We start from the raw sequence: 27,500 nt of genomic DNA on the forward strand, positions 1-27,500 counted from the left end.
TCATATATATATATATATATTTATATATATATATATATATATATATATATATGTATATATATATATGTATATATATACATACACTGCAACAGGCCTACTGACCCATGCGAAGCAGGTCCATGCCACCCTTCGGCCTTGAACAATGACCACCTAGTCAGGTCACTTCCACTTAAGGAAGGAGCACGGCACCAGGCCTGGTAGCCCAAGCTAGTCAGGTCCAGCTCACACCCACCCACACCCACTCATGTATTTATCCAACCTATTTTTAAAACTGCACAAAGTCTTAGCTTCTATGACGGTACTCGGGAGTTTGTTCCACTCATCCATAACTCTATTACCAAACCAGTGCTTTCCTATATCCTTCCTGAATCTGAACTTTTCCAACTTGAAACCATATATATATATATATATATATATATATATATATATATATATATATATATATATATATATATATATATATATATATATATATATATATATATATAAAATCACTCAAGTAGACAAATATCACACTTTCATTAAACATTTCTTTCCATCTTCCAGAGGACAGAGGATCGAGCCTCCATCACTCCTTGTAGTGTATGACTTACACGAAGCTGGTGCTGCATGTGAGAAATAATAATAGTACAGACAGATGAATGAGAGATTTCTTGAACGAATAGTGCTTACGTAAGTGTGAGTCATGAGTTTTAAACGTTGCAGCGAGGAGGAGACTGAAGTCAGTAAAGAGGTCATGTTTGAGAGGTCTGTGTGGTGTGAATATTGTGCAGAGAGTTCAAAGAAGTGGAACTAGAAAACTGTGTGTAGTTATAAAGGTATTGAGAGAGCAAAGTACGTAGTATGATGTGGACATTTAGAGAGGATGGAGCAACGTGGGACGATAAAGAGGGCATTAATCTGCGATGGAAGGGAAAAAAGAAATTGCCGTCTAAGGAAGGACTCGAGGAAAAGGAAAGAGGGTAAAGTGGGTTTTAAGCGATAGGAGCTTGAGCGTCCAGCAGTTGTGTGAATTATATGCGTGTAGGCACATGGAAACGCTCAGAAAAACCAGGGTACGGGTAGAGTTTGAACCCCGGGCATGTGAGTCGTAAAACTCCAGGTCAGTGCGTAAGCCACTGGACCAGCTGGCTACAGTAAGCCAGTGGGCCAGCTGGCTACAGTAAGCCACTGGGCCAGCTGGCTACAGTAAGCCACTGGGCCAGCTGGCTATAGTAAGATGCAGTTTTATGACACACTCCACCATAGGATTAAAACCTCACCTGTTCCATGGCTTTTAATCTTGTTATTACGATTTCGTGATTCATAAAGGCTCTCAGGTTTTATTTCCTAATTTTACTGTGGCATTTTTACGTATACACTAACATATACATACACGTACATACACACACACACACTTAAAGGTAATTACCTTTAAATTTGTTATGGACTTTGCCAATCTTTGCGTCCAATCTGAGTGGAGGGTTTTTTCTGAGTGCCCTGAGGCTGGTGTTGGTCACCCCATCAATTTATGTTCATTCTGCCTTAATGGGACACTAAACCGCACTCAAATGACGCACTTTTGTCTCTTCCTGTAGTGTGCGATTTTGCCAACCATTACAGTTCTTGCCGTTTAGGTCCTTACGGTTTCTGTGTGTGCGTGTGTGTATCTGTATACTCTCTCTCTCTGATAACGGTCAGTGGACGGAGGATTGAGCCTTAACCAGTCCCTGCTGTGAGTAACCCAGGCGAGTTCAGCGCGTCAAAAAACAAATCAATATTAAGTATTCAAAGATAGGGCTCTCGGTCAACATCCGGAGGCACCAAGATTCGATTCTTTGGCGATACAAGTCGCAGGAGCAAGTCTGCATACACCTGCTGCTTCTACCAAATTGTATACTGGTACCCGGGAGTTAATCGTTTATTGTGGTTGGTATCCTGGGGTCGGGGTGGTAGTATCCCTCAGAGTTGGGCAGTAAGTTGAGGTAGGATAACGCCTTTTGCCTTGTAAATTCAAGAGTGCTATTTTCGCGCTGATATGATTTTTAAACAGTACCTTGTAGCTAGTCGGCAAGTACCCACTCGCTTATCGTACGGTAGTTAGCGTGTAAATACCACCCTCGCTTATCGCACGGTAGTTAGCGTGTAAGTACCACCCTCGCTTATCGTAAGGTAGTTAGCAAGTAAGTACCTTCGCTTATCGTAAGGCACATAACGTTTAACAACCCTCGCTTATCACAAGATACTTAACGTATTAAGTACACACTTATCGTTAAGGCTAGCGTGTAAAGACTCCCCCACTTATCAAAGTGTGGTTAGCGAGTAAGAACCTCCTGACTCATCAAACGGTAGTTAGCGAGTAAGTGGCTGTCCCCGCTTGCGAGAAACAGAGGAGCGCAGGAGCCTGGGCCAAGTACGGAACTGGGATAATCACATCCTTTATCCAGCTCTAATTTACTCCGAGAAATGTAACAGGTTATAAAACGCGTATAATTTGCCCGAGAGATAAAATAAATGGTACTGGTTCTGGGTTATGGGTTATAATAATATAACTCTTGTATTAAATCATTTATTGTATTCCACAAACTACTTGGATGGTTCGGCGGATTGTGTCATCATTAAAACAATTAATTTATATACACTGAGAGATGTGCATCTCTGTTTATATACACTGAGAGGTGTGTATCTTTGTGTATATACACTGAGAGATGTGCATCTCTGTTTATATACACTGAGAGGTGTGTATCTTTGTGTATATAAAATGAGAGGTGTGTATCTGTATATATACACTGAGAGGTGTGTATCTTTGTGTATATACACTGAGAGATGTACATCTCTGTTTATATACACTGAGAGGTGTGTATCTTTGTGTATATACACTGAGAGGTGTGTATCTGTATATATACACTGAGAGGTGTGTATCTTTGTGTATATGCACTGAGAAGTGTGCATCTCTGTTTATATATACTGAGAGGTGTGTAACTTAGTGTATATACATTGAGAGGTGTGTATCTCTGTTTATATACACTGAGATGTGTGTATCTTTGTGTATATACACTGAGAGGAGTGTATATCTGTTTATATACACTGAGAGGTGTGTATCTTTGTGTATATAGACTGTAAGGTGTGTATGTCTTAGTGCATGTACACTGAGACGTATATATCCCTTAGTGTATATACACTAGGAGGTGATTATCCATTAGTGCATATACACTGAGAGATATGTATCTATCAGTGTAAATACATCTAGAGAAGTGTATCTCTGTGCATTGTATATCGAATGGAAGGTTTGTATCTCACAGTGTATATCCTGTGTATAAATCTTTCAGTGTATAAATACTGAGAGGTGTGTATATCTCAGTGAATTTACACTGAGAGGTGTGTATATCTCCATATATACACACTCAAATATACAAATATCCTAGTGTATAAACAGTGAGAGTATGATCACTGGGTATCTCTATATATACAGAGAGACAGACAGAGGCAGAGATAGACACAGAGAGAGACAGAGAGAGATAGAGAGAGAGATAGAGAGAGAGAGGGAGATCTTAGTGTGTATACACAATGAGATGTACACCTCTCACTGTATGTATGTTACATTAATATAAATATACACAGGGCTAAATAAAAAAAAACAAGAGACACGTCTGGCAGTGCAGGAGACATGCTCACATCTTAATACTTCGAAAACCACACTCTATGAAGGCCGTCGTCGTACGACGTTCCAAAGCACCCATTTACGTCGTACGACGGGTCGTACAACGCTACCAAGGTGTGACTATCTAATCTTCTCCCTCCAATTTACTGCACTTCAATTATTCTTACATTTATTATCATTATTTTTTGTCTGTAAAAGTGATTTATGTAAACACGGCGCTGCCTGACATGCGAAATTGTCGGTGTGAGTATAACGCAATGGATGGTCATACACCCCGTCATCCCCGCTATACACATTCATACACATTAAAGTGGCAGGTGTATATCCTGACGTGGAAACTCGCACCTCAAGTCTATTAAAAGTTCCTCTGTTGTCTATGTATGTGTATGTATTACTTATATATATATATATATATATATATATATATATATATATATATATATATATATATATATATATATATATCAAAATCTGTTAAGGTGGGTCTTAAGCACTTATGGAGGGTCTTGGAGTGGAACTAAGACCCTGGTGATGACTGACAGGTTTTCAACCTGCTACTCCAGTTAGGGTCTTCAAGTCTGCCTTTATTGTCTCTAAAAGTGACCAAATATAAAATAACTCTCACTTAAAGTGACTGTCATTTAATAATAATAATAATAATAATAATAATAATAATAATAAATATGAACAGGGGCATCAATAAACAACGGAAGCTCACTCCAATGTGAAATGTCCATATTTCAAGAAGTGGAAAGCAAATCATGGGTGGATACTCAGTAGCAACCCTTCAATTACACACACACACACACACACACACACACACACACACACACACACACACACACACACACACACACACACACACACACTTGCCCTATCCATTGTGTTCACTTTTTTCCAGGGTGTCTCTTTAGTGCTCGATACGGCGTAGGCTGTCAGTGGCCCTATAATCTCCCGCAACTTGAACAGCAGCTCTTTTGTGTTCAATTAGGCGTTTACCTGCTCCTACATTGGTTAATATTTAAGCAAGTTATTTTCGTAGCTGTTATTATCTGCGCAAATAAATAAATAAATGTATATATATATATATGCAAAACAACCACTGTGAAACAATAGAGAAATTCCAAGAGCTTTCGTGACTACTCACATTATCAAGGAACAATTGTTCCTTGATAATGTGAGTAGTCACGAAAGCGCTTGGAATTTCTCTATTATTTCACAGTGGTTGTTTTGCATATTCTGAAATCACCTGTTTACTGTGATCTTATTGCATATATATATATATATATATATATATATATATATATATATATATATATATATATATATATATATATATATAAGAAGAGGGATAAAGAGAGAGAGAGAGAGACAGAGAGCCAGCCAGCAAAACTGGCGGTATGTAGCGCTGTATCGCCTTGGTCGATGCCATGGTATTATCACCCAGGTCATTATTCTGGCACACCTCAACCTGATACCTTGTTTTAGACGCGATACCATCAAATGATAAGCATCAGCTCGTTCCCGTAATAGTGTGTGTGGGTTTTCCTGGCTCCTCCTCACGATGTGCGAAGGAACAGGAGAGTCGGGGTAGGGGAATGAGGAGAAAGAGGGAGGAGGAGAAGAGGCAAGAGAGAGAGACTGTATAAGTGATAAAAATTATAATAGAGAGAGAGAGAGATTATCAGTAGTAGGAGAGAAAAACAAGATATGGCTGAGATGTTGCCACGATAGGAATAAAAGAAGGAACTGTGTCGTATAAGAAAGAGAAAGAAGAGGAGGTTAGAGAAGGCACAGAGAAGAGAAATATAGATGGGTAGCCCTTAATTATATCTGCACGCAATCTCCACGATATGTTTTTATACAGAAAGCTTCTGAAAAAATAGTACTCTTGAAGCAAGAAGAATCTCGTAAACCCATTATTGTTGTTCTTGTATCATTCGCTGTATTGCGATCGCAATTGCATAGCAGGTTAGATGCGAACAATGTCGCTAACCTGAAATAATAGATTTTTTTTTTATTTTTCTCTTAGACTAATTTCTTTTCGTGTTTTTTTTTCCAGTTTTTATACTCTTCGTGTTTTTACATAAACACACATTACGGAGATTGCTACCTAAACATCTGTTAGCTAGAGTTTCATTCATGTCCTACATAAACATTTCTTATCTTTTACCAAAATATTTGTTAGCGGGACTGTTACTTATGTCTTACGTAAACATCTGTCAACTAATCTTTCACTCATGTCTTACCTCAGCGTTTCTAAGTGAGACTGTTACTTATTTCTTTCTGGACATTTGTTAGCGGGACTGTTACTTATGTCTTACATGCTCACTTGTTCATTATCGTCTTTCTAAGCCACGACAAAGCTTCACTTGTAAACAGTTTCACGGAATGAGAGAGATTCAAACCAGTGGTTCAGAGTTTGCTAAGAATATGATGCTCTAACCACTCGACCCGTGAAGGTTACAGTGAGACTGTAACCTTTCCATATTTCTCTCCCCTCCCTCTTCCATTCCCTCTCTACCTTTCCACCTCTTCCTCTCCTCTTTCTTCTTCGCTACCTCTCTCTTTTATCCCTCGCCCCCGGCTCCAGACTCCTTGCCTCGTCGAACCTCTTAATATGTCTTCGGTAATAGCTGAGCAATAAGCCGATATCAGCAATTAATTTCAGCCGTCACTTGTCCGGTAGGGGGTAATTAGGCGTGATTTAGGGAGGTTATTACAGGGTGATTAGCAGCATTACGACCCACGGGTTAATCTGGTAACTACCGAATGGCCAAATTCTACTAGCTGACCTCTTCCTGCTCCTGAGCTTACTCCCTCCCTCCCGTCCTCCTTCTCTTCCTCCTTCTTCACCTCTTCCTCCTCCTCCTCCTCCTCCTCTTTATCTTCTTCACTTTTACTTCCATTTCTTCATCTATTCCTGCTCTATCTTTTCTTCACTCTCTTCTCCTGTTCCTGCTTCTTCTTAATCTTAGGTCGCATGACTCTCGTCCTTCCTCCTCCTAGACACACACACACACACACACACACACACACACATACACACACACACACACACACACACATACACATGCACACACACACATACACACACACACACACACACACACACACACACACACACACACACACACACACACACACACGCAAACATCATTCATTAGCATGTATGTTGAGAAAAAATCGCAGAGATTTCAATGCACCCATCACCCGATACCAATCCAAATTTAGGTAGAGAATTTAAACTTTCTACTGTTATTCATTTACACACACACACACACACACACACACACACACACACACACACACACACACACACACACACACAAACACCACCCATGAATTATTGATCGTCCCATTATCGGCCATTATTGACCATTAAACGTGTCAAAACCACCATCAACTTATGGGGTCTGAGAAAACATTGAAGGCACCATTACTCACCTCCATTCCTGCAATATTTTTACCTTCCATAATTCGGTTTATGAATCAATTTCGGTTATAATCTTCGTGTCTGGCTGATACAGGCGCTCTCAAATGAGCCAATGCTATTATTGTCCAAAAAAGATAGAGTTTTGTCTAACATTACCTAAACTCTTCGTGTATATAAACGTGAGGTAATAAACTATTTTCGTTAGGCTTATTTATATTATTTTTTTTATTTTCTTTGTTAGCAAGACAAAGGCACCACGTGATGCGTGCATTTTGCAGTAAAGAGTCACAGTTTGCATAGAAATTCGTTGCTATTGCAGTGTTTAGTTCAGTGTTATAAAGGTTAGGTTAAGTTAGGTTAGGTTAGTTTAGATTAGGTTAGGTTAGGTTAGGTTGGTTTAGGTAAGATTCGTCAGGAAACAACTGTGCTTCCTGACGCTGGTCTTAAACATACGAAGACCCGTCTTCAAATAGGGAAAGATCCTCGGACATCTGACTGAGGGGGTCATCTCACTGAGGGTCATCTGACTGAGGGGGTCATCTCACAGAGGACAGAGGGTCATGTGACTAAGGGGATCATCTCACAGAGGGTCATCTGACTGAGGGGGTCATCTCACAGAGGGTCATCTGACTGAGGGAGTCATCTCACAGAGGGTCATCTGACTGAGGGGGTCATCTCACAGAGGGTCATCTGACTGAGGGGGTCATCTCACAGAGGGTCATCTGACTGAGGGGGTCATCTCACAGAGGGTCATCTGACTGAGAGGGTCATCTCACAGAGGGTCATCTGACTGAGGGAGTCATCTCACAGAGGGTCATCTGACTGAGGGGGTCATCTCTCAGAGGGTCATCTGACTGAGGGGGCCATCTCAAAGAAGGTCATCTGACTGAGGGAGTCATCTCACAGAGGGTCATCACAGAGGGTCATCTGACTGAGGGGGGTCATCTCACAGAGGGTCATCTGACTGAGGGGGTCATCTCAAAGAAGGTCATCTGACTGAGGGGGTCATCTCACAGAGGGTCATCTCACAGAGGGTCATCTCACAGAGGGTCATCTCACAGAGGGTCATCTCACAGAGGGTCATCTCACAGAGGGTCATCTGACTGAGGGGGTCATCTCAATGAAGGTCATCTGACTGAGGGGGTCATCTCACAGAGGATCATCTGACTGAGGGGGTCATCTCACAGAGGGCAGAGGGTCATCTGACTGAGGGGGTCATCTCACAGAGGATCATCTGACTGAGGGGGTCATCTCACAGAGGATCATCTGATTGAGGGGGTCATCTCACAGAGGATCATCTGACTGAGAGGGTCATCTCACAGAGGGTCATCTGACTGAGGGGGTCATCTCACAAAGGATCATCTGACTGAGAGGGTCATCTCACAGAGGGTCATCTGACTGAGGGGGTCATCTCACAGAGGATCATCTGACTGAGGGGGTCATCTCACAGAGGGTCATCTGACTGAGGGGGTCATCTCACAGAGGGTCGTCTGACTGAGGGGTCAGCTCACGAAGAATCATCTGACTGAGGGGGCCATCTCACAGAGGGTCATCTGACTGAGGAGGTCATCTCACAAAGGATCATCTGACTGAGGGGCCCATCTCACAGAGGGTCATCTGACTGAGAAGGTCATCTCACAGAGGGTCATCTGACTGAGGGGGTCATCTCACAGAGGGCTGTCTGACTGAGGGGTCATCTCACAGAGGATCATCTGACTGAGAGGGCCATCTCACAGAGGATCATCTGACTGAGAGGGTCATCTCACAGAGGGTCATCTGACTGAGAGGGTCATCTCACGAAGAATCATCTGACTGAGGGGGTCATCTCACAAAGGATCATCTGACTGAGGGGGTAATCTCACAAAGGATCATCTGACTGAGGGAGTCATCTCACAGAGGGTCATCTGACTGAGGGGGTCATCTCACAGAGGGTCATCTGACTGAGGGGGTCATCTCACAAAGGATCATCTGACTGAGGGGGTCATCTCACAGAGGGTCATCTGACTGAGAGGGTTATCTCACAGAGGGTCATCTGACAAAGAGGGTCATCTCACAGAGGATCATCTGACTGGGAGGGTCATCTCACAAAGGATCATCTGACTAAGGGGGTCATCTCACAGAGGGTCGTCTGACTGAGGGGGTCATCTCACAGAGGATCATCTGACTGAGAGGGTCATCTCACAAAGGATCATCTGACTGAGGGGGTCATCTCACAAAGGATCATCTGACTGAGAGGGTCATCTCACAAAGGATCATCTGACAGAGGGGGTCATCTCACAGAAGATCATCTGACTGAGGGGGTCATCTCACAGAGGGTCGTCTGACTGAGGGGGTCATCTCACAGAGGATCATCTGACTGAGAGGGTCATCTCACAAAGGATCATCTGACTGAGGGGTCATCTCACAAAGGATCATCTGACTGAGGGGTCATCTCACAAAGGATCATCTGACTGAAGGGGTCATCTCACAGAGGATCATCTGACTGAAGGGGTCATCTCACAGAGGATCATCTGATTGAGAGGGTCATCTCACAAAGGATCATCTGACTGAGGGGGTCATCTCACAAAGGATCATCTGACTGAGGGGGTCATCTCACAAAGGATCATCTGACAGAGGGGGTCATCTAACAGAGGATCATCTGACTGAGGGGGTCATCTCACAGAGGGTCGTCTGACTGAGGGGGTCATCTCACAGAGGGTCGTCTGACTGAGGGGGTCATCTCACAGAGGGTCGTCTGACTGAGGGGTCATCTCACAGAGGGTCGTCTGACTGAGGTCTTCCACTGGCTTACCAATCAACCTCTTTGAAAATTAAAAACCCTTATCGCTTGTTGCTTGTTATTTTTCTGTGATGTAATTGGCTTAGAAAAAAACAAGTTGAAGAATGATACGCTTGTTGAACATCTGGGAATCTTCAGTGAGAAAATTTTTAGAGGAACGGAGGGATAAGCCAGTGGAAGGTCTTGGTCAGATGGCCAAAAGCTCCACCTGTGGGTCATTATATGAATAAGACCCGCGTCAGAAAACACTTGTCCTGTTTTCTGACAAATCTTACCTAACCTAATCTAACCTTACCTTACCTAACTTTACCTAACCTTACCTAACTTTACCTAACCTAACCTAACCTAGCCTAGCCTAACTTAACCCAAGTTAACCTAACCTAACCTAACCTTACCTAGCCTAGTCTTCACTGAGGAAAGGAACCACTAACTGGCGAAAAATTTCCTCAATAAAGATTCCAAAATGTCGAACAATTGTTTCAATTTTTTATTATTTTTATGATAAAGTTCTAGAAGAAATGCTACCAGAATAAAGTTTCGCCGTGTAAACTCTCTCTACCGTACTTGCCGGCTGTATTTGACTGTCAAGCCGTGTGTTTTGTACTTGTCAGTTTGGTTACCCTCTTGTTATGTCCTTGGGATTTCATGAAGGCTGAGGGTCTGATCACCTTCTATTAAGACTGAAAGACTAATGATTTCTTCTTCCACTGTCTTCCACTGACGGAACGTCTTGATAATAAAGATACCCGGGTGTTGCACGTGTATGGTATGCAATACCGACAACGTGGAGAATTAGACGCACGTGCAACATCTGGGTATCTTTTTTCGTAGACTCTTCGCCATCCTGTGACTGCACTGATAAATTCCCTGGAAGGCGAAAAGTCTAAAATAAAGATGCCTGGATGTTTCACATGTGTCTAATTCTTTATACCCAAGTGTTGCACATGTGTTTCTATGTTTCATCATGTCGGTATTGTATACGGTTGATGTATTAATAAATATTAGGGAAATACTTAACTTCCTGTTGTATTTCACTTATTGTGACTTTGGTGGACAAATTAGAACTTCAGTAACCACATCCTCGATGTCTATATAAACTATATATAATATCAAAACGCTTAATTTCTTTGAATTTCAAATTGCCAACATGAACCCGATGACTGAAAGTCACAAGAGAGGTTGTATCGCTTCCCAAAAACTCACAAGCCTCGGGAAGGTTAATTTACGAGACGTCTTGGCCCGCCCTTTTGATTTTCTCGGCATTTCCAGGCTCGGAGATGCTTTGATATTAGTTCAGGACTGACCAAAACGTCGTGTAAAATTTTCGACTTGGAGTAATTTTTTTGTGCTGGTATATGGGTTGTCATCAGTGGGATTCGAGAAATTAATGTTTTATTTTTCTCTAGTAGAGGTCAAAATTATCTGGTTTATTTGACTCACGCAATCGTAATGATACGACTGCAAACAAACCATACCACGGGTGGGGTTAGAACCCGCGATCAGAGTCACAGTGGCTAACGCGGCGGTCTGGAGTTTTATGGCTCTCTGACCGCGGATTCTAACCCCACCCGTGGTATGGTGTCTATTTTATTTTGTTTTGCGAATCGGTTATCAAACAATGGAAAGGTTTTAGACATTTGTCTTTTCACCCTGATGTTGTTATAGCACTTTCGTCTTGTTTTATGGGTTGTACTGTCTTATATATATATATATATATATATATATATATATATATATATATATATATATATATATATATATATATATATATATATATATATATATGCAATAAGATCACAGTAAACAGGTGAATTCAGAATATGCAAAACAACCACTGTGAAAGAATAGAGAAATTCCAAGCGCTTTCGTGACTTCTCACATTATCAAGGAACAATGAGTAAGTTGAGTAGTCACGAAAGCGCTTGGAATTTCTCTATTCTTTCACAGTGGTTGTTTTGCATATTCTGAAATCACCTGTTTACTGTGATCTTATTGCATATATATATATATATATATATATATATATATACACATCCTTCATGGAAGTCCAGAAGGCACCGTGAAAAGCTAGAAGTTTGCAAACATAATACTCGGAGTCCATAATTATGCTTCTGTATATCAACTCTTGTCTCTATCCATCAACAAATGATTGCAACTTTGGCTGCGTTATATGTACCCCAGCGCCCACACCACCCTCTCATCTGTAGGGTAATCCTGCGTGTAATTACCTGGTTATAATTAACTATTTGTAGTTACCTGCTTGTAGTTATAGGTATGGAGAATATGATCGTAGTTCCTTGTCTTTTGATTTAGATTTATCGTAAATGTTTTGCAAATCCGTAATGAAAGTGGTGTGTTATTACTTCTCTAAATGTAGTTCTGTATAATCCTACGGGTTTAGCGCTTACCCTTGATTATAATAATAATAATCTGAATGTAGTCTATATACACGACAGCTTTAGTGTGTACCCACCTATTTGTACACACCTATTTGTGGTTGCAGGGGTCGGGGCTCAGCTCCTGGTCCCGCCTCTTCACTGACCGCTACTTGGTCCTCTCTCTCCCTGTTCCATGAGCTTTATCATACCTCGTCTTAAATCTATGCATGGTTCCTGCCTCCACTACATCACTTGCCAAACTATTCCACTTCCTGACAACTCTATGGCTGAAGAAATACTTCCTAATATCCCTTTAACTCAGATGAGTCTTCAACTTCCAATTGTGTGTGTGTGTGTGTGTGTGTGTGTGTGTGTGTGTGTGTGTGTGTGTGTGTGTGTATGTGTGTGTGTGTGTTGATAAATTAGACACATGTGCAACACTTAGGTATCTTTACTGTGAAAACGTTTCGCCACACAGGGGCTTTATCAGTCCAATACAAAGATGAAAGATGAAGATCAGAAAGATTTTGAGGTAATCATTCCCTCAGCCTTAGCCATGTGTGTGTGTGTGTGTGTGTGTGTGTGTGTGTGTGTGTGTGTGTGTGTGTGTGTGTGTGTGTGTGTGTGTGTGTGTGTGTGTGTGTGTGCTAGTGGTTCACTAGTATCTCTGCTTCTTCACTCATATTCCTGGGTACTAAACTATCAGGTCTCAATACTTCATCTTTTCTGAAATTTATCTACTCTTCTAAAGACTCTATCTACCAACAGATCCACTTAAAAATTCTCTAAAAGTTTTCTATTCCTCCCTTCTCTTTTCTTACAATTTCATCTCCAGATTTTCCCTACACAGACTTACACTTACTCTCGACAACTGGCTATATCTCAGTGTTCACTTTCAGCCTACTTCTGTAACCCACTTCCTAACTCCAAATTAATAAATTTCTGCACCTTTTGGTTGTCGTCAAAACAATGTGTCATCAGGCAAGAGAAAATGAGACAACTCCAACTATGACAGATTCATAACTTTTAAAATTCATTCTTCTGATTACATTACACTAATTTTGGGGGCCCCCCAAGCCAAAACAAACAGACAACATTAGTGACCTCACACATCCCAATCGAAGACCCACTTTTACTGTTTTGTTTAGTGCGAGGACCTCCATCATCCCATCATTTGTACGGTGAATTAGTTTAGCATAAATACCAGTGTTACACTCAAACTATATCCAGCATACCTACTTCAAAAATTCCTTCAGCAATTATATATATATATATATATATATATATATATATATATATATATATATATATATATATATATATATATATATATATATATATAAGGGCTTTTACTTGATAAAAGACACAACCTGGAATTGAAGAGTTGGTTTAGATTTCATTTAGCGTAAATATAGTTTTCGGTTGGTATTCGTGTGTCCTTATCAACTATAGACTCTCGATATTCCTGTACAGTCTACTAATAAAAAAGAATAAAGAGGTTTTTTTTTTTTTACCCCAGGATTTCCGTTCTTTCCTACGACTCAAAGGGCTACGGGAAAATCATGCTCGTCCTCATCCCCAGTGTTAAGAAAATACAACGTCATCCTAATAGACACCGTCAAGAAAACCAGAGGTTAAGTGTACACTGAATGTCAGTAGTAAGCTGGTAAGACTTACTTGATAACGTACATGCTCATGAGACGACCAGCAACGTGGGCATATATTAGCGTTACTGGCAAGCACGACTATCTCTTTACCATATAATGGAAATAGCTGAAGATTCCTATAATTAACTCTCGGGGGAGAGGGAGTAAAGGCTAAGATGAAGTGCTCACTTAAGGCAGCCTATATCTGGCTGAGCATTTGGTCGACCTGGGACGCCCAGCCGTCAAGGAAGATGCCTTGACGTTGGTGATGGTATCATGTTTCAAGGAATCAGAGATACCCTCCTCTTCCCTGGATTAAATCTCACTGCCACCCGTTCTCGGTTACGGGTTTGACGATTTCCCATGAAATAATAATAATAATAATAATAATAATAATAATAATAATAATAATAATAAAGCATTCGCATCAGGACCTACTCTGAGAAAAAAAAATCTTAGTTTTCAATATAAAATATAACCTACAATGGAAAAAATGGAATAGGTTAATGTCCGTTAAATTTTTGTTAAAAATATTGTGATGCTTTCCTTGCTTGTCAGTAAGAATCTTATTAAGTCATTATTATTATTATTATTATTATTATTAGAGATATTACTGTCAAATAATAAGAATAGGTAATCCATATTACTATCACTGCTGGTAGCAACAGTTTGGTTGATCAGGCAGTTAACTAGAAATCTGCCAGCAAATAAGGCTGCGAGTCGCATTTTATTAAAGGCTGAAGAATTGATTATTACCTCCTGTCAAATCTAAGGATTGATTACCCAAAATTACTTTGACAAAACTCCAGTATTTTTTCACTTGGATCTGATGGAAGAAGTATTTTGTTGGTCAAATGTTCCAGTGATAGAGATACCCAAATGATACACATGTGCCTTATTTATCTAAGGCTTCGAGTGCAAACGCACTCACGACACCAGTCACAGTTAGGTCAGAGGCACCAGTCTCCATCACACCATCAATAACAACGTTCAAGGAAAGCGCTTTTTTTTACACCGTTGCAGCGACACCACTATCATTAGCACACCACATTAACACTCCCACACCATTACCAGACCACAATAGTCCTACAATTAGTGGGAACACGTCGCTTGATCGCAGGTAGGAAGAAGACGTCTAACAATCTCTCCCTGGGTCTTCCTGTTTGTCGGGTAAAGATGGATGATCCATCCTACCAGACCCACAGGCTAATCCATCCTGAGTGATGGTAATTCCCGAGTAATAGTTTCTCCAGCTCTGATGGAAGGTAACATTTTGAAGCTTCTGCATCTAATAAACCCTTAATAAAATTCCGGTCTCCCAGCTCAGGGTGACAGATTTCAACACTATGTAACCCATCCTGTGTGATGGCACATGACAGAGCAATTATAGTTAGCCATCGTACTCACTATCTATCAAACAGAATAAGACAAAAGCACACTGTTGATGTTATCAGTTTGGGTAAATTATCACCGACTGTTTATAACTGTCTGCATAACATTATTTAGCGGAATCCTCAGGTTTGTTTCCCTCGAATTCATGTACTAATACTTCCATTTTTACTTTCACTAATAAGGTGTTTTCACTCCGAGAAATGGAACAGTTTTTTCAGACACAGTCTCAGTGGTAAGAGACACAAGTGAAGTTAAATGGTATATTTAGTGACGAGGTATCGCCCATGTGGTAGACGTTATCAAGTCATCAGTAGATTAACCTGGTAAGGAAGGGTGGATAGATCTATAACAGTGAGTTGATGTGAGGTTAAAAGCAAGTACAGGCATGCCCTGCTTCACAGCTTTTCGCTTTACAGCGCTTAGCTACACAGTGCTTTGCTTTACAGCGCGTCGTTTTACAGCGCTTCACTTTACAGTATTTTGCTAATGCAGCGGTTTTTAATTATACCCATTCTTTATTTCTTGTAGCCTCCTACAATAAATATATTTACCACTCACTATAAGCTAAGGACGAATATATTTTAAGGTAACTAATGTGTGTACTGTATATGATATTTTTAGGCCTAGATCTCTTACTCAATATATGAAAGTGTAAATATGTTATCAGGGTCTTACATGCATTTGAAAATGAAAAAAGCCTATGTTTCACTTAACAGCTATGGAATATAGAGGTAGACAGTATAATAATCTATGTGACGTGTCAAGATACCTTAGTGAAAATAAGATACCAGATATACAAAGCAAATTTCCTGAATTTGCTTGTAACATTAAGTGAACTGTAGATATGTAGATATAAATCCATATGTACATTTGTTAACCCTTTTGAGGCCTAGTTCCTAGGCCCTTTGTGTATCGATATACTCTTGCGCTACCGCCCATAGGATGGATTTGGGGTGCACAATAAACTAACCACTTAGGTGGGAGAATCTGATCAGCAGTAGCCCGGAACTTAACCTGCTGTATAAGCGGGGCTCTCCTGTATAATGCGCATCAAGTTTCATTAATTCCCTAAACATCAAAAACGTCTTCTGACAAGAGCTTCAGCTGTACTGCTCAAACAATTGTTGTTCGTGAACGTGCAGGGGATACTAATGAATGCCGGTTCAGTGACTCGTTCTTCTCTGGAAGTCGTTTTCCTAGGCAATTAGCAATCCGTCATTGCACTTTATTAAGTGGTTGTAATTCGTACAACCAGTTAATAAATTGTCTGTTCTGCTGGCACATTGATGCTCTGAATATTGTGTTTGTAAGTCTCTGCGAGTCTCGCCTATGTAGATTTTGTCACAGTTGTTACATGGGATGATATATACATCTGACCTGGTTGGCTTATGTCTGAGTATACGTCTGCTGTGGTAGGTTTATGTATGTATATACCTCCACTGTAGTTGACTAATGTCTGTATATACCCATCCTTTATGCGAATCTATATAGCACTATGTGCATACCTTAAATGTTCTAACTTTGACTCATGTACCTAGACAACACACGATAGTCTTTAATCTAGACAGAAAAAGATAGCCACAGCAGGTAGCCTCGTTATGTACTTTCCAAGTCCTCTGCTATCTGTCCTACCCCATGTACCCTATGTACTTTCCTTAAGGATGATGGGGGAACTAAGACAATTTCCCCAAGGAAAACCCATAATACTCCCCAGCCCACTGTTTTCCTTAGGTGCTGCATGACCCCTATTGGGTTAGCTCTTCCTCATGGCTATAATAATAAAGAAAAATATCTATTCTCCCCCTTGTTAGGTGTTGGATGAGGTGGTAAATTTCAAACTAACTATTGTATATTTGAGAAAGAAACCTGGCTAAGAGCCGGTTTCCGGTCGTGTAATGGGTAAGAGAATGTGTATTTTTAGTGATGAAATGGGTCTCATATCCGGCCGTTCAGCACTAGATTGGATACTGTGTCTCAGAGTGACCGGATATTGTGTCTCACAGTGGCCAGATACTGTGTTTAACAGTAGTCGGATACCGCGTTTAATAGTAGCCGGATACTGTATCTAACGGTGGGCGGAATTGCGTCTAACAGTGACTGGAGATTGTATTTACCATTGGTCGAATACTGCGAGTGACAGTAACCGGATAATGTGTCTCACAGTGACCGGATACTGCGTCTCACAGTGACCGGATACTGCATCTCACAGTGACCTGATACTACGTCTCACAGTGGCTGGATACTACGTCTCACAGTTTCCGGATACTGCGTCTCCCAGGGGCCGAATACTGTTGGTAAGAGCGCATATACACCAGGAGATATACACCGCACATGCAGGTGTATATCTCTCAGTGTATACACAGCACTCAGATGCATACATCTCGCGGTGTATACTCACTGTGAGTCTACCTTAATCTACCGTGTAGTGGCTGGACGTAGACGCGTGTGGATACAACGAGTGTGGATATACCGCGTGTGGATTGAGTCAGTGTGCGTATACAGGGGTGGTTAAGCAAGCTCGTATGGTTACGACGTTTCGCTCTGTCCAGAGCTCTACAAAGAGCGAAACGTGTCATAATAAGAGGTTTTCCTGCGCCAGTGCATTTGCTTGACTACAGACTAGCGAATTTTGTGATTGTCCAACGCATTCCGAAGTAGCTTTTTGAATTAATAATAATTATTATTATTATTATTATTATTATTATTATTATTATTATTATTATTATTATTATTATTATTATTATTACGTCGATGTTAAAATACTTGTGTAGTATACGCTGCTACTACTACTACTACTAATAATAATAATAATAATAATTATTATTATTATTATTATTATTATTATTATTAAAACTTTACCTCTCATTTTTTTATTCCAAAGGACATAGATATAGAAACAGCAAGACCTAGAGAGAGAGAGAGAGAGAGAGAGAGAGAGAGAGAGAGATTACGCACTACAGCAAGACCTTGATATAGGTGACAAAGAGAACACCACCAGTATGTAATTTCAGTGAGTTTATCACACTTTTTTTTCTTCTCTTCCCGTCTTCATCGTTGGTTGTCAGTCGGTTAGTAACGACATCATCGGAAAGTTCGAGAGGATAAAATCTGTCAGATTGACACGCAGTCGTTCGTGTCGTGGTTATTGACTGGTATTCCTTGTTTTGTCGTGGTTATTGCCTGATATTCCTTGTTTTATCTTGGTTATTGCCTGGTATTCCTTGTTTTATCTTGGTTATTGCCTGGTATTCCTTGTTTTGTCGTGGTTATTGCCTGGTATTCCCTGTTTTGTCGTGGTTATTGCCTGGTATTTCCTGTTTTGTCGTGGTTATTGCCTGGTATTCCTTGTTTTGTCGTGCTTATTGTCTGGTATTCCGTGTTGTGTGGTGGTTATTGCCTGGTATTCCGTGTTATGTTGCGTCGATGCCAAACAATTGAAGTGGAATGGATGGAAGAGAGGACTGGATGGAATGGAGTTGATGGATGGAAAGAGAAATGGATGGAAGTTGGTAAAGAAAGAGTTGGTATACTGTAAGAAAGGTGAGGCAGGAAGATAAGAGTAATGAGAACAGATAGCGGTGAAATGTACCATGCATGGGGAGTATGAATGATGAAAGAATGGATAGGGGAAGGACATGTGGATAAAGAGGAAGAGAGTAGAGGGCACAAAGAGAAAGGAGGGATAGCCCTGAAGAGGGAAAGTACAAAAATATGGGAAGGAGAAAATGTGTGGTGGAGGTGAGGTCAAGGCGATAACAGGAAGACATGGAAAACGAAACGCTAAGAGAAGCACAGAGAAGCCAGGAAACGAAACGCACAGATAAACGAACAAACGAAACGTGGAAGAAGAAACACGGAAATTCTTCTCAGTATTGCCTCCCGGTAAAAGAACCAACGCTGATTACTTCGAGCAGTAGTCGAAGTCGACTCCGGGCGACCTCAATGTAACCAGAGACTCTGCGCATCGCACGTTCATCACTAAACACTCACTTATACTAATATACCAAACTAACCCGTAACTTGAGTACACATTTATATTCACTACCAACCTTTAACCCCCTAATATTATGCAAATTTGATGGTGTCAAAATTCTAGGCAGATATTAAGGTAAGTATATAAGTTGGTAGTGATCTATTAAGTATCTCTTGCGGTTTTCGTGGTGGTTCAAAGATCATCCTGATGATTTACTGAGCGGGTAATTCTTCAAGGTTTTTACGAGCGATCGACAACGTTAAAAAAGTTTTAATTTTAAGGTAATTGCGTTGTTTGTGTTGTTTATCTGGACGATTTAGACTACATTTTGGAGACGAAAATTTCTAGTAGGGAGGCATAACAATCCAGGATAATCTGGCCGCGTGAAACACATTGCACGATACAAAAACAAACGTTCCAGATTATAAATTTTCAGGGTCGAAAATCTGAAAGTTCAAAGCATCTAGATCCAGAAGCATCAGATCCGAAACTTTTGAAACTTACATTTCAGAATTTTGACTAGTATTTCTTTTATTCTAATTTAGTCTCTACTTCCTTCTTCTATGTCTCTCTCCTCACCCCCTCCCCTTAATCTCTACACACCCTCTTCTTCATCCAACTCTCTCTTTCACCTCTCTCTTCCTCGTTCTTCCACAGAGAAATGACGGTCCTGATTCTACTGGCCGAGAGCTGAATGTGTGACCATTCAGTAAATCTCATTGTGTTCCACACACTGCTTGCATTTCTAGACGATCTGAGGGCGGATATGGGCGACGGTGTAGGTGTGAAGGGGGCGGGGTAACCTGTGGGCGTGGAGGGGGCGGAGTTAGCTGTGGGCGTGGAGGGGCGGGGTTATCAATATAGCATGAAGAGAGAGAGAGAAAGACAGACAGAAATTACATGGTAAAGATAGTTAAAAGAAATCTCTACCGTGTAAATTTGGTAAGAAAAACTACAGTAGTATCTTAAGCGTAAACAGTGCCATATATCTCCCTGGAGATCGTGCACACTGACACCCACATTACCCCAGGCTACACAATTTGCCAAACATCTGTCGTCACTGACACATTCTCCTCTTCCCTTTATCACCAGCTGCTGCAGAACGTCTTAGAGCTTTTTAACCTCTTATTTCTATGTCTCTGTATATATATATATATATATACATATATATATATATATATATATATATATATATATATATATATATATATATATATATATATATATATATATAAATATAGGGAGGTACCACCTCTAGAACTGTTATAGGGACCCTCATCCTCAGAGAAAATAATATATATATATATATATATATATATATATATATATATATATATATATATATATATATATATATATATATATATATATATATATATATATATATATATATATATATATATATATATATATATATATAATGTACTCACCTAGTTGAGGTTGCGAGGGTCGAGTCCGAGCTCCTGGCCCCGATGTGTGTGTGTGTGTGTGTGTGTGTGTGTGTGTGCCAAATAGGCAAAATTCGTCAATTAACAAGAACTCATTTAAAATTAAGTCCTTTCTAAATTTTCTCTTATGCATTTAAAGATATATATTATTTTTATTTATGTTAAGGGACAAGTGAGTCGTTACTGTTTTAAGCTTGGAAAAGGAAAGCTTAGTGCAGAAAGCTTTCCTATATTATTATTATTATTATTATTATTATTATTATTATTATTATTATTATTATTATTATTATTATTATTATTATTACTTATTATTAAGTTCACGAGGAAGCATTGTGCTCGTAGAGAACATACAGCACCTGGGAAATGTAAGGTACTCAGGTTTGATCCCAGGAAGGTGAGGACAACACCAATTCCTCGGATCAAAAGCCTGTCACCAGCCACAACGCACCCCCCCCCCCATCCCCTCCCTCTTTCTTCTTCAAGAACGGCTCATCTGTTCACGCATTCTCTCTGTTTATTTATCTGATTTAATTGTAACGCAGAAGACTCGCTCGTTTATTCAGTTATTTTATAAGTTAATAAATTTAGAATATCGTTACGAACTTAATATTTTCCGTTGCAAATTTATTCTCATGTTATATAAATCATAATTACAAATTATCTTCTTTTTTTACACTCCGCAGTTGATTCCCATAATTTGGCTAGTACGTAAATTTTGACGAAAGGGGAAATATACCCTTTATTTATGCCGATAGAAATGCTGGGTTCTTAGTGGGAAGAGAACCTCTTGGAAAGATTGGCTTCCTCTCACAGAGATGAAACACCAACCACTCAGTTTCCAGTGAATAAGATACACACACACACATACACACACACATACACACACACACACACACATAAGAAAGAAGGAACACTGCAACAGGTATACTGGCCTATGCGAGGCAGGTCCAATTCTCCCAGTGGCTTAAGCCAATGCCTTGACCTAGAGAGGTTAGACACCACACTGTCATCAGAGATTTGTTAAGTTATACCATGAATTAAGGAAATGAGATAGTAATTATGGATAAGGTAGATAACAGAAGAAAAATGAATATGATATTTGGAAACAGGGAAACTCACGCGCCTCTTAAAGTGATCCAGAGTCAGAGGGACACTTAAGGTGACCTAGCGTCAGTGGGACACTTAAGGTGACCTAGCGTCAGTGGGACACTTGTTTACGTAAATATTTATCTCTCTCTGTCTCTTACAGGACTAAGTGGAAGAGGCAGACAGCCGTGGGACTTGAGCTGTTGGCTGAGGGCGGGTATGGGCGGCTGATGGGCGGGTACTGGCCCTACACGACGCCGCCTGGGATTCCTGCACCCGCCCATCCTACCGCCCATCTCTCCGCTGTGGGCGCCCTCTCCTCCATGGCCGCCCTCTCCTCCTCCATGGATCTATACTACCGCCATGTGAGTGGGAGAATTTACAACGAAAATATCACACACACACACACACACACACACACACACACACACACACACACAGTGGAGGCAGGATCCATACATAGCTTCAAGAAGAGATATGATAAAGCTCATTTCGCAGGGAGAGAGTGCACCTTGTGACGAATAGTTAAAATGCGAAGCCAAGAACTGTGAATCAACCCCTACAACCACAAATTGCAGGAGTCGGAATGCACGAACACGAATGTCCGTACGCGGAATGCACGAACACGCACAATTTGCATAGACTGCACGTAAAACACCTTGATTCGACTATTCACTTCTGGTGACATCCTTGTTGTTCTTACTGAAACAAATACAGAATAGTTTACATCCTCGTTGAACACTTAACAAATTCCTGCAGAACAGACCGGGCCGCTGGGGCGTTGACCCCCGGAACTCTCTCCAGGTAAACTCCAAGTACGATAGTAGCGATAACTCAGTAACAGTCCCAGATTTTCGCTTAGCAGATTACGATGGGCTTAGAGAACACTTATTATCTGTTGACTGGGGTAACGAAGAGAGCTATCAATATGACAGTTTTCTGAACACTATACATGCTGCTCAAAGAACGTTTATCCCATATAAAGAAATTAGATCAAATAGAAATGACCCAAAATGGATGAATAATAGGCTCAAATATCTACTAGGGCATAAGAAAGGAATTTATAGGCGTATCAAAAGAGGTGAGGGTCATCTTATAAATCAGTATATTGACATTAAGAGGGACATTAAAAAGGGGATAAGAAAAGCTAAAAGGGACTATGAAATTAAAGTTGCTAGGGATTCTAAAACTAACCCAAAAAGTTTTTTCCAGGTCTATAGAACAAAAGTTAGAGATAAGATAGGTCCCCTTAAAAATAACTATGGGCACCTTACTGACAAAGAGAATGAAATGTGCTCGATTTTAAATAATTATTTTCTCTCAGTTTTTACACAGGAAGACACTAACAATATTCCAGTAATTAATTTTTATTGTGGGCTAGAAGAAGATAAATTATGTAACATCATAGTCACTAGTGAAATGGTTGTGAAGCAGATAGACAGACTGAAGCAAAATAAGTCGCCGGGTCCTGATGAGGTTTTTTCAAGGGTTCTTAAGGAATGCAAAATGGAACTCTGTGAATCATTAACTAATATTTTTAATTTATCTCTTCAAACAGGTGTAGTGTCTGATATGTGGAAGATGGCTAATGTAATTCCTATTTTTAAAATAGGGGACAAGTCGTTACCGTCAAATTACCGCCCTATAAGCCTGACCTCAATTGTATGAAAATTACTAGAGTCAATTATAGCTGAGATTATAAGAAGCCATCTCGATAAGCATAGCTTGATTAATGATACTCAGCATGGATTCACAAGAGGCCGGTCTTGTCTAACTAATTTATTAACTTTCTTCAGTAAAGCTTTTGAGGCTGTTGACCACGATAAAGAATTTGATATTATTTACTTAGATTTTAGTAAGGCTTTTGATAGAGTTCCGCACCATAGACTGTTAAAGAAAGTGGCAGCTCATGGCATTGGGGGAAAAGTGCTCTCGTGGATCGAGTCATGGCTCACTGACAGGAAGCAGAGAGTGTCCATAAATGGGGTTAAATCCGAGTGGGGATCTGTAACAAGTGGCGTTCCACAGGGATCAGTCTTGGGCCCGTTGTTGTTTGTAATATATATCAATGATCTTGATGAGGGAATTACTAGTGATATGAGCAAATTCGCCGATGACACAAAGATAGGATAATTGATTCAAACGTAGATGTTATGAAACTTCAGGAGGATTTAAACAAGCTCTATTCTTGGTCAGAAAAGTGGCAGATGCAGTTCAATGTAGATAAATGCAAGGTTCTGAAGCTTGGGAGTGCCCATAACCCTAGTACTTATAAGTTAAATGATGTAGAACTTAGCCATACAGATTGCGAAAAGGACTTGGGGGTTATGGTAAGCAGCAACCTTAAACCAAGACAGCAATGCCTAAGCGTACGTAATAAGGCAAATAGATTACTGGGATTTATATCAAGAAGTGTAAGCAACAGAAGTCCAGAGGTCATGCTGCAGCTTTATACATCATTAGTAAGGCCTCACCTAGATTATGCAGCTCAGTTCTGGTCTCCATATTACAGAATGGACATAAATTCGTTAGAAAACATTCAGCGTAGGATGACTAAAATAATACATAGCATTAGAAATCTTCCTTATGAAGAAAGATTGAAGACTCTTAAGTTACATTCACTTGTTAGACGAAGAATGAGGGGAGACCTGATCGAAGTGTATAAGTGGAAGATAGGTATTAATAAAGGAGATATTAATAAGGTCTTGATGATGTCTCTCCAAGAGAGAACCCGCAGTAATGGATTTAAATTAGATAAGTTTAGATTTAGAAAGGACATAGGAAAGTATTGGTTTGGAAATAGGGTAGTAGATGAGTGGAACAGTCTACCTAGTTGGGTTATTGAGGCTGGGACTTTGGGTAGTTTCAAATTTAGGTTGGATAAGTACATGAGTGGGAGGGGTTGGATTTGAGTGGGACTTTCACATCAGAGCTTATTTCTTGGGTGGCATTGAAAATTGGGTTGGGCAAATGTTTTGTTAGTGGGATGAATTGTAAAGGACTTGCCTAGTATGGGCCAACAGGCCTCCTGCAGTGTTCCTCCTTTCTTATGTTCTTATGTAATAGTGAGGCGTCTAGTTAATATATCATGGGCAAATAAACCTTGTTTTCTAATGTTTTTTTACGCAGATAATACGATGACATTTTTGCCCCTAGCATAAAGAGTAAATTGATACAGTCAAAAAAAATTTGTGATCTGTGAAAAAATACTGAATGGCAAATGTATTTTTATAAAGTATATAGTTGCAAATGTATTTTTTCAATGTCCAAATTTTTAAAAAATGATTCACATCAATGTTGGCAGTGATGTTAGGCGTATTATGTTAATATGCTGTTTTATGTGGCAAGGATTTAACATGCAATCTCATGGCTGCATATATGCTACACTGCCACATAACGAATGAAAATATCTGATCGCTTTCATGTGTTGACTCTCACATCTTCAGAGGAGTGTGTTCAGGAAATATTTTATGAATTCACAGATGTATCAATGTTTAATTAAGTATACATTTGTGTATATGTATAGTGTATAAATAATGCATTCAATATGCGCTAAATAACCCATGTTGTCTCCACAGGCGCAGCTGGCGGTGTTAAATCGTACAGCTGCGGCGGCGGCGGCTGCGGCAGCTGCGGCAGCTTCACCCATGGACGGCACGCCCACGCCCACACTCACCTCCTCCGTGGGTGTCTCTACCACCACCTCTCCGCCCACCCTCGTCACGCCCAGGGTCCTCTACCCGCCCACGCCCACGCAGGCCGCCCTCGCCCACTATTTTAAGCAGTGATGGAAACTTAAATGAATCCTCCTCCATCGGTGGTGAAAGCTGCTACAAAGGCTTCCTTTGCGCCAGTGACTAATGTGACTACCAATATCCGTCATACCGGGGGAAGTACCAGGCCTAACGGGACCGTCCTGTATTTGTGTCATCTTCCGGTATGTAAGCCACCTGGACTGCTCAGTGACCGAGGTAGTCCAGCAGTCAGAATCGCCTGAACTGGCTAGTGGCCGAAGTAACTTCGAGTAGTATAAGAACTCCGTGTACTTGGCTTAAGGTAAGTCGTCCGCTGACAGAGGCAGTTCCTAGTAGCCGGACTACCTGGACTAGTACTTCCCAGTAGCCAGACTACTGAGATGACACAAAACAAGAGAGAGAGAGAGAGATCTGCATGGCACTACACTGTCAAAGGATACACTGACTACCCCATGATCGTTGAAGACAAGACTTAGGAGCAAGTATTTATTGGGACAGGTTTAGTCTTTGCGCAGAAGTGATGTAAATGATTTAGAAAGAGACACCTGGGAATCAATAAAGATTGCACATGGTCTCATTCTACTCTACGTAGAGCTTTATCAAATCTCTCCACAGAGCGAAACGTTCCCCATCCCGAGAAAAGTCATTCTCCGTACCTCTGTTTTTCCTCCATTAATGTGGGCAGTCGGTAACATTGTCCGAATCCTCTTGCTCAAACTAGACCAAATTTCCCATGACCTGAGTGAACGGGAAAAATAAGACACAAATCTCAAAAATGAAAATATATATTTTTTGAAACAGACATGAAAGTTAAATGAGTGTGAAATTTGGCTACAGTTTTAATACAGTCATCATATAAGTGGACAGTTACAGTGGCACGTTCGTAAGAAAAATGCTTGTTAGGCGAAGCATTTCAGACACCATTATCAAGGAAAAAAATTCTTTTGCTTTGAAAATAAAAAAAAAATAGCTGAGGACCTGAAATAAAAACAAATCTCAAGGATTTTGAAACCACTTGAAACCTCAGGATCTGAAATCACAAACGGGTTTAGGATTTGAAACCGGTGAGAACTTGAAAATCTGAAATCACTGAGAACTTCGGGATTTGAAAACAATGAGAACTTCGGGATCTGAAGCCAATGAGAACTTGAATTTCTGAAGCCACTGAAAACGGCAGGATCTTAAGTTATTGACATCTTATGATTCTGAAACCACCACTAAGTTCAGGATCTGAAACCACTGAGGATTTTAGCCTGTGATGTTACTGAGAGTTTCAGAATCTGAAAACAACCGACAACCTCAGGATCAGAAACCCATCAGAACTTCAGGATCTGAAACCAGCCGGAACTGTATAGGATCAGAAACCATTGAGTGCCTTTGGTAATGAGATTTTTAAACTCATTAGATAATTAAACTAACTGGGTCATTCGTGTATTTGTGTGTATTTATGTATGAGAGAGAGAGAGAGAGAGAGAGAGAGAGAGAGAGACAGAGAGAGAGAGAGGTTGTCCCTGTTATTCAGTCAGTATTCAGGTGTACATATTTCGTTATGCAGGCGAATATAAATTAGTTATTCTTATCGCCACCAACTCGCCCATCATATTGTTTTTATTTATCATCACGTGGTGTTCCACTGTATATTTTTTTCCAGTCCTAAAATACGATTATAAAACGAACACAAACTCTAAGAAATATATCAACATACTTGGAAAAAAAAATGGTAAATATTTGGTCCCTCTAAAAAGTGACAGGCAGAGAAGGTTATTTTGAGTGCTGAGAAAGAATCATAGTGTCTGGTGAAAGAAGTGAATCCACGTCTCTCACTTGAAAGAAGAAAGCAAGATGGACCTGGATAATTCGGACAGCACTGTCAGTATTGCAGGAAGGTTGTGATCGCCACCGTGACTCGAAGGCGCTGAAGGAGAGCACTGGTTGTCCTGTGTATTGAAAGTGTTGGATTAGGTTCC

At 40.4% G+C, this 27,500-nt stretch overlaps 1 protein-coding gene across 1 annotated transcript in view; it reads left to right on the forward strand.

Moving 5' to 3' along the window:
* The window catches only part of LOC128704149 (barH-like 2 homeobox protein), a 77,846-nt gene that overhangs the window by 49,971 nt on the left and 375 nt on the right, over positions 1-27,500 (forward strand). Inside the window, exons 3-4 of the mRNA XM_070091799.1 lie at positions 21,942-22,143; positions 25,357-27,500. The exon at positions 25,357-27,500 is cut by the window's right edge and continues 375 nt beyond it. Of these exons, the coding sequence (XP_069947900.1) occupies positions 21,942-22,143; positions 25,357-25,566 (412 nt within the window). The 3' untranslated portion in view covers positions 25,567-27,500. The remainder of the gene's footprint in view (positions 1-21,941; positions 22,144-25,356) is intronic.

Source organism: Cherax quadricarinatus, chromosome 37 (assembly GCF_038502225.1).
Source record: "Cherax quadricarinatus isolate ZL_2023a chromosome 37, ASM3850222v1, whole genome shotgun sequence".
Taxonomy (NCBI): domain Eukaryota; kingdom Metazoa; phylum Arthropoda; class Malacostraca; order Decapoda; family Parastacidae; genus Cherax; species Cherax quadricarinatus.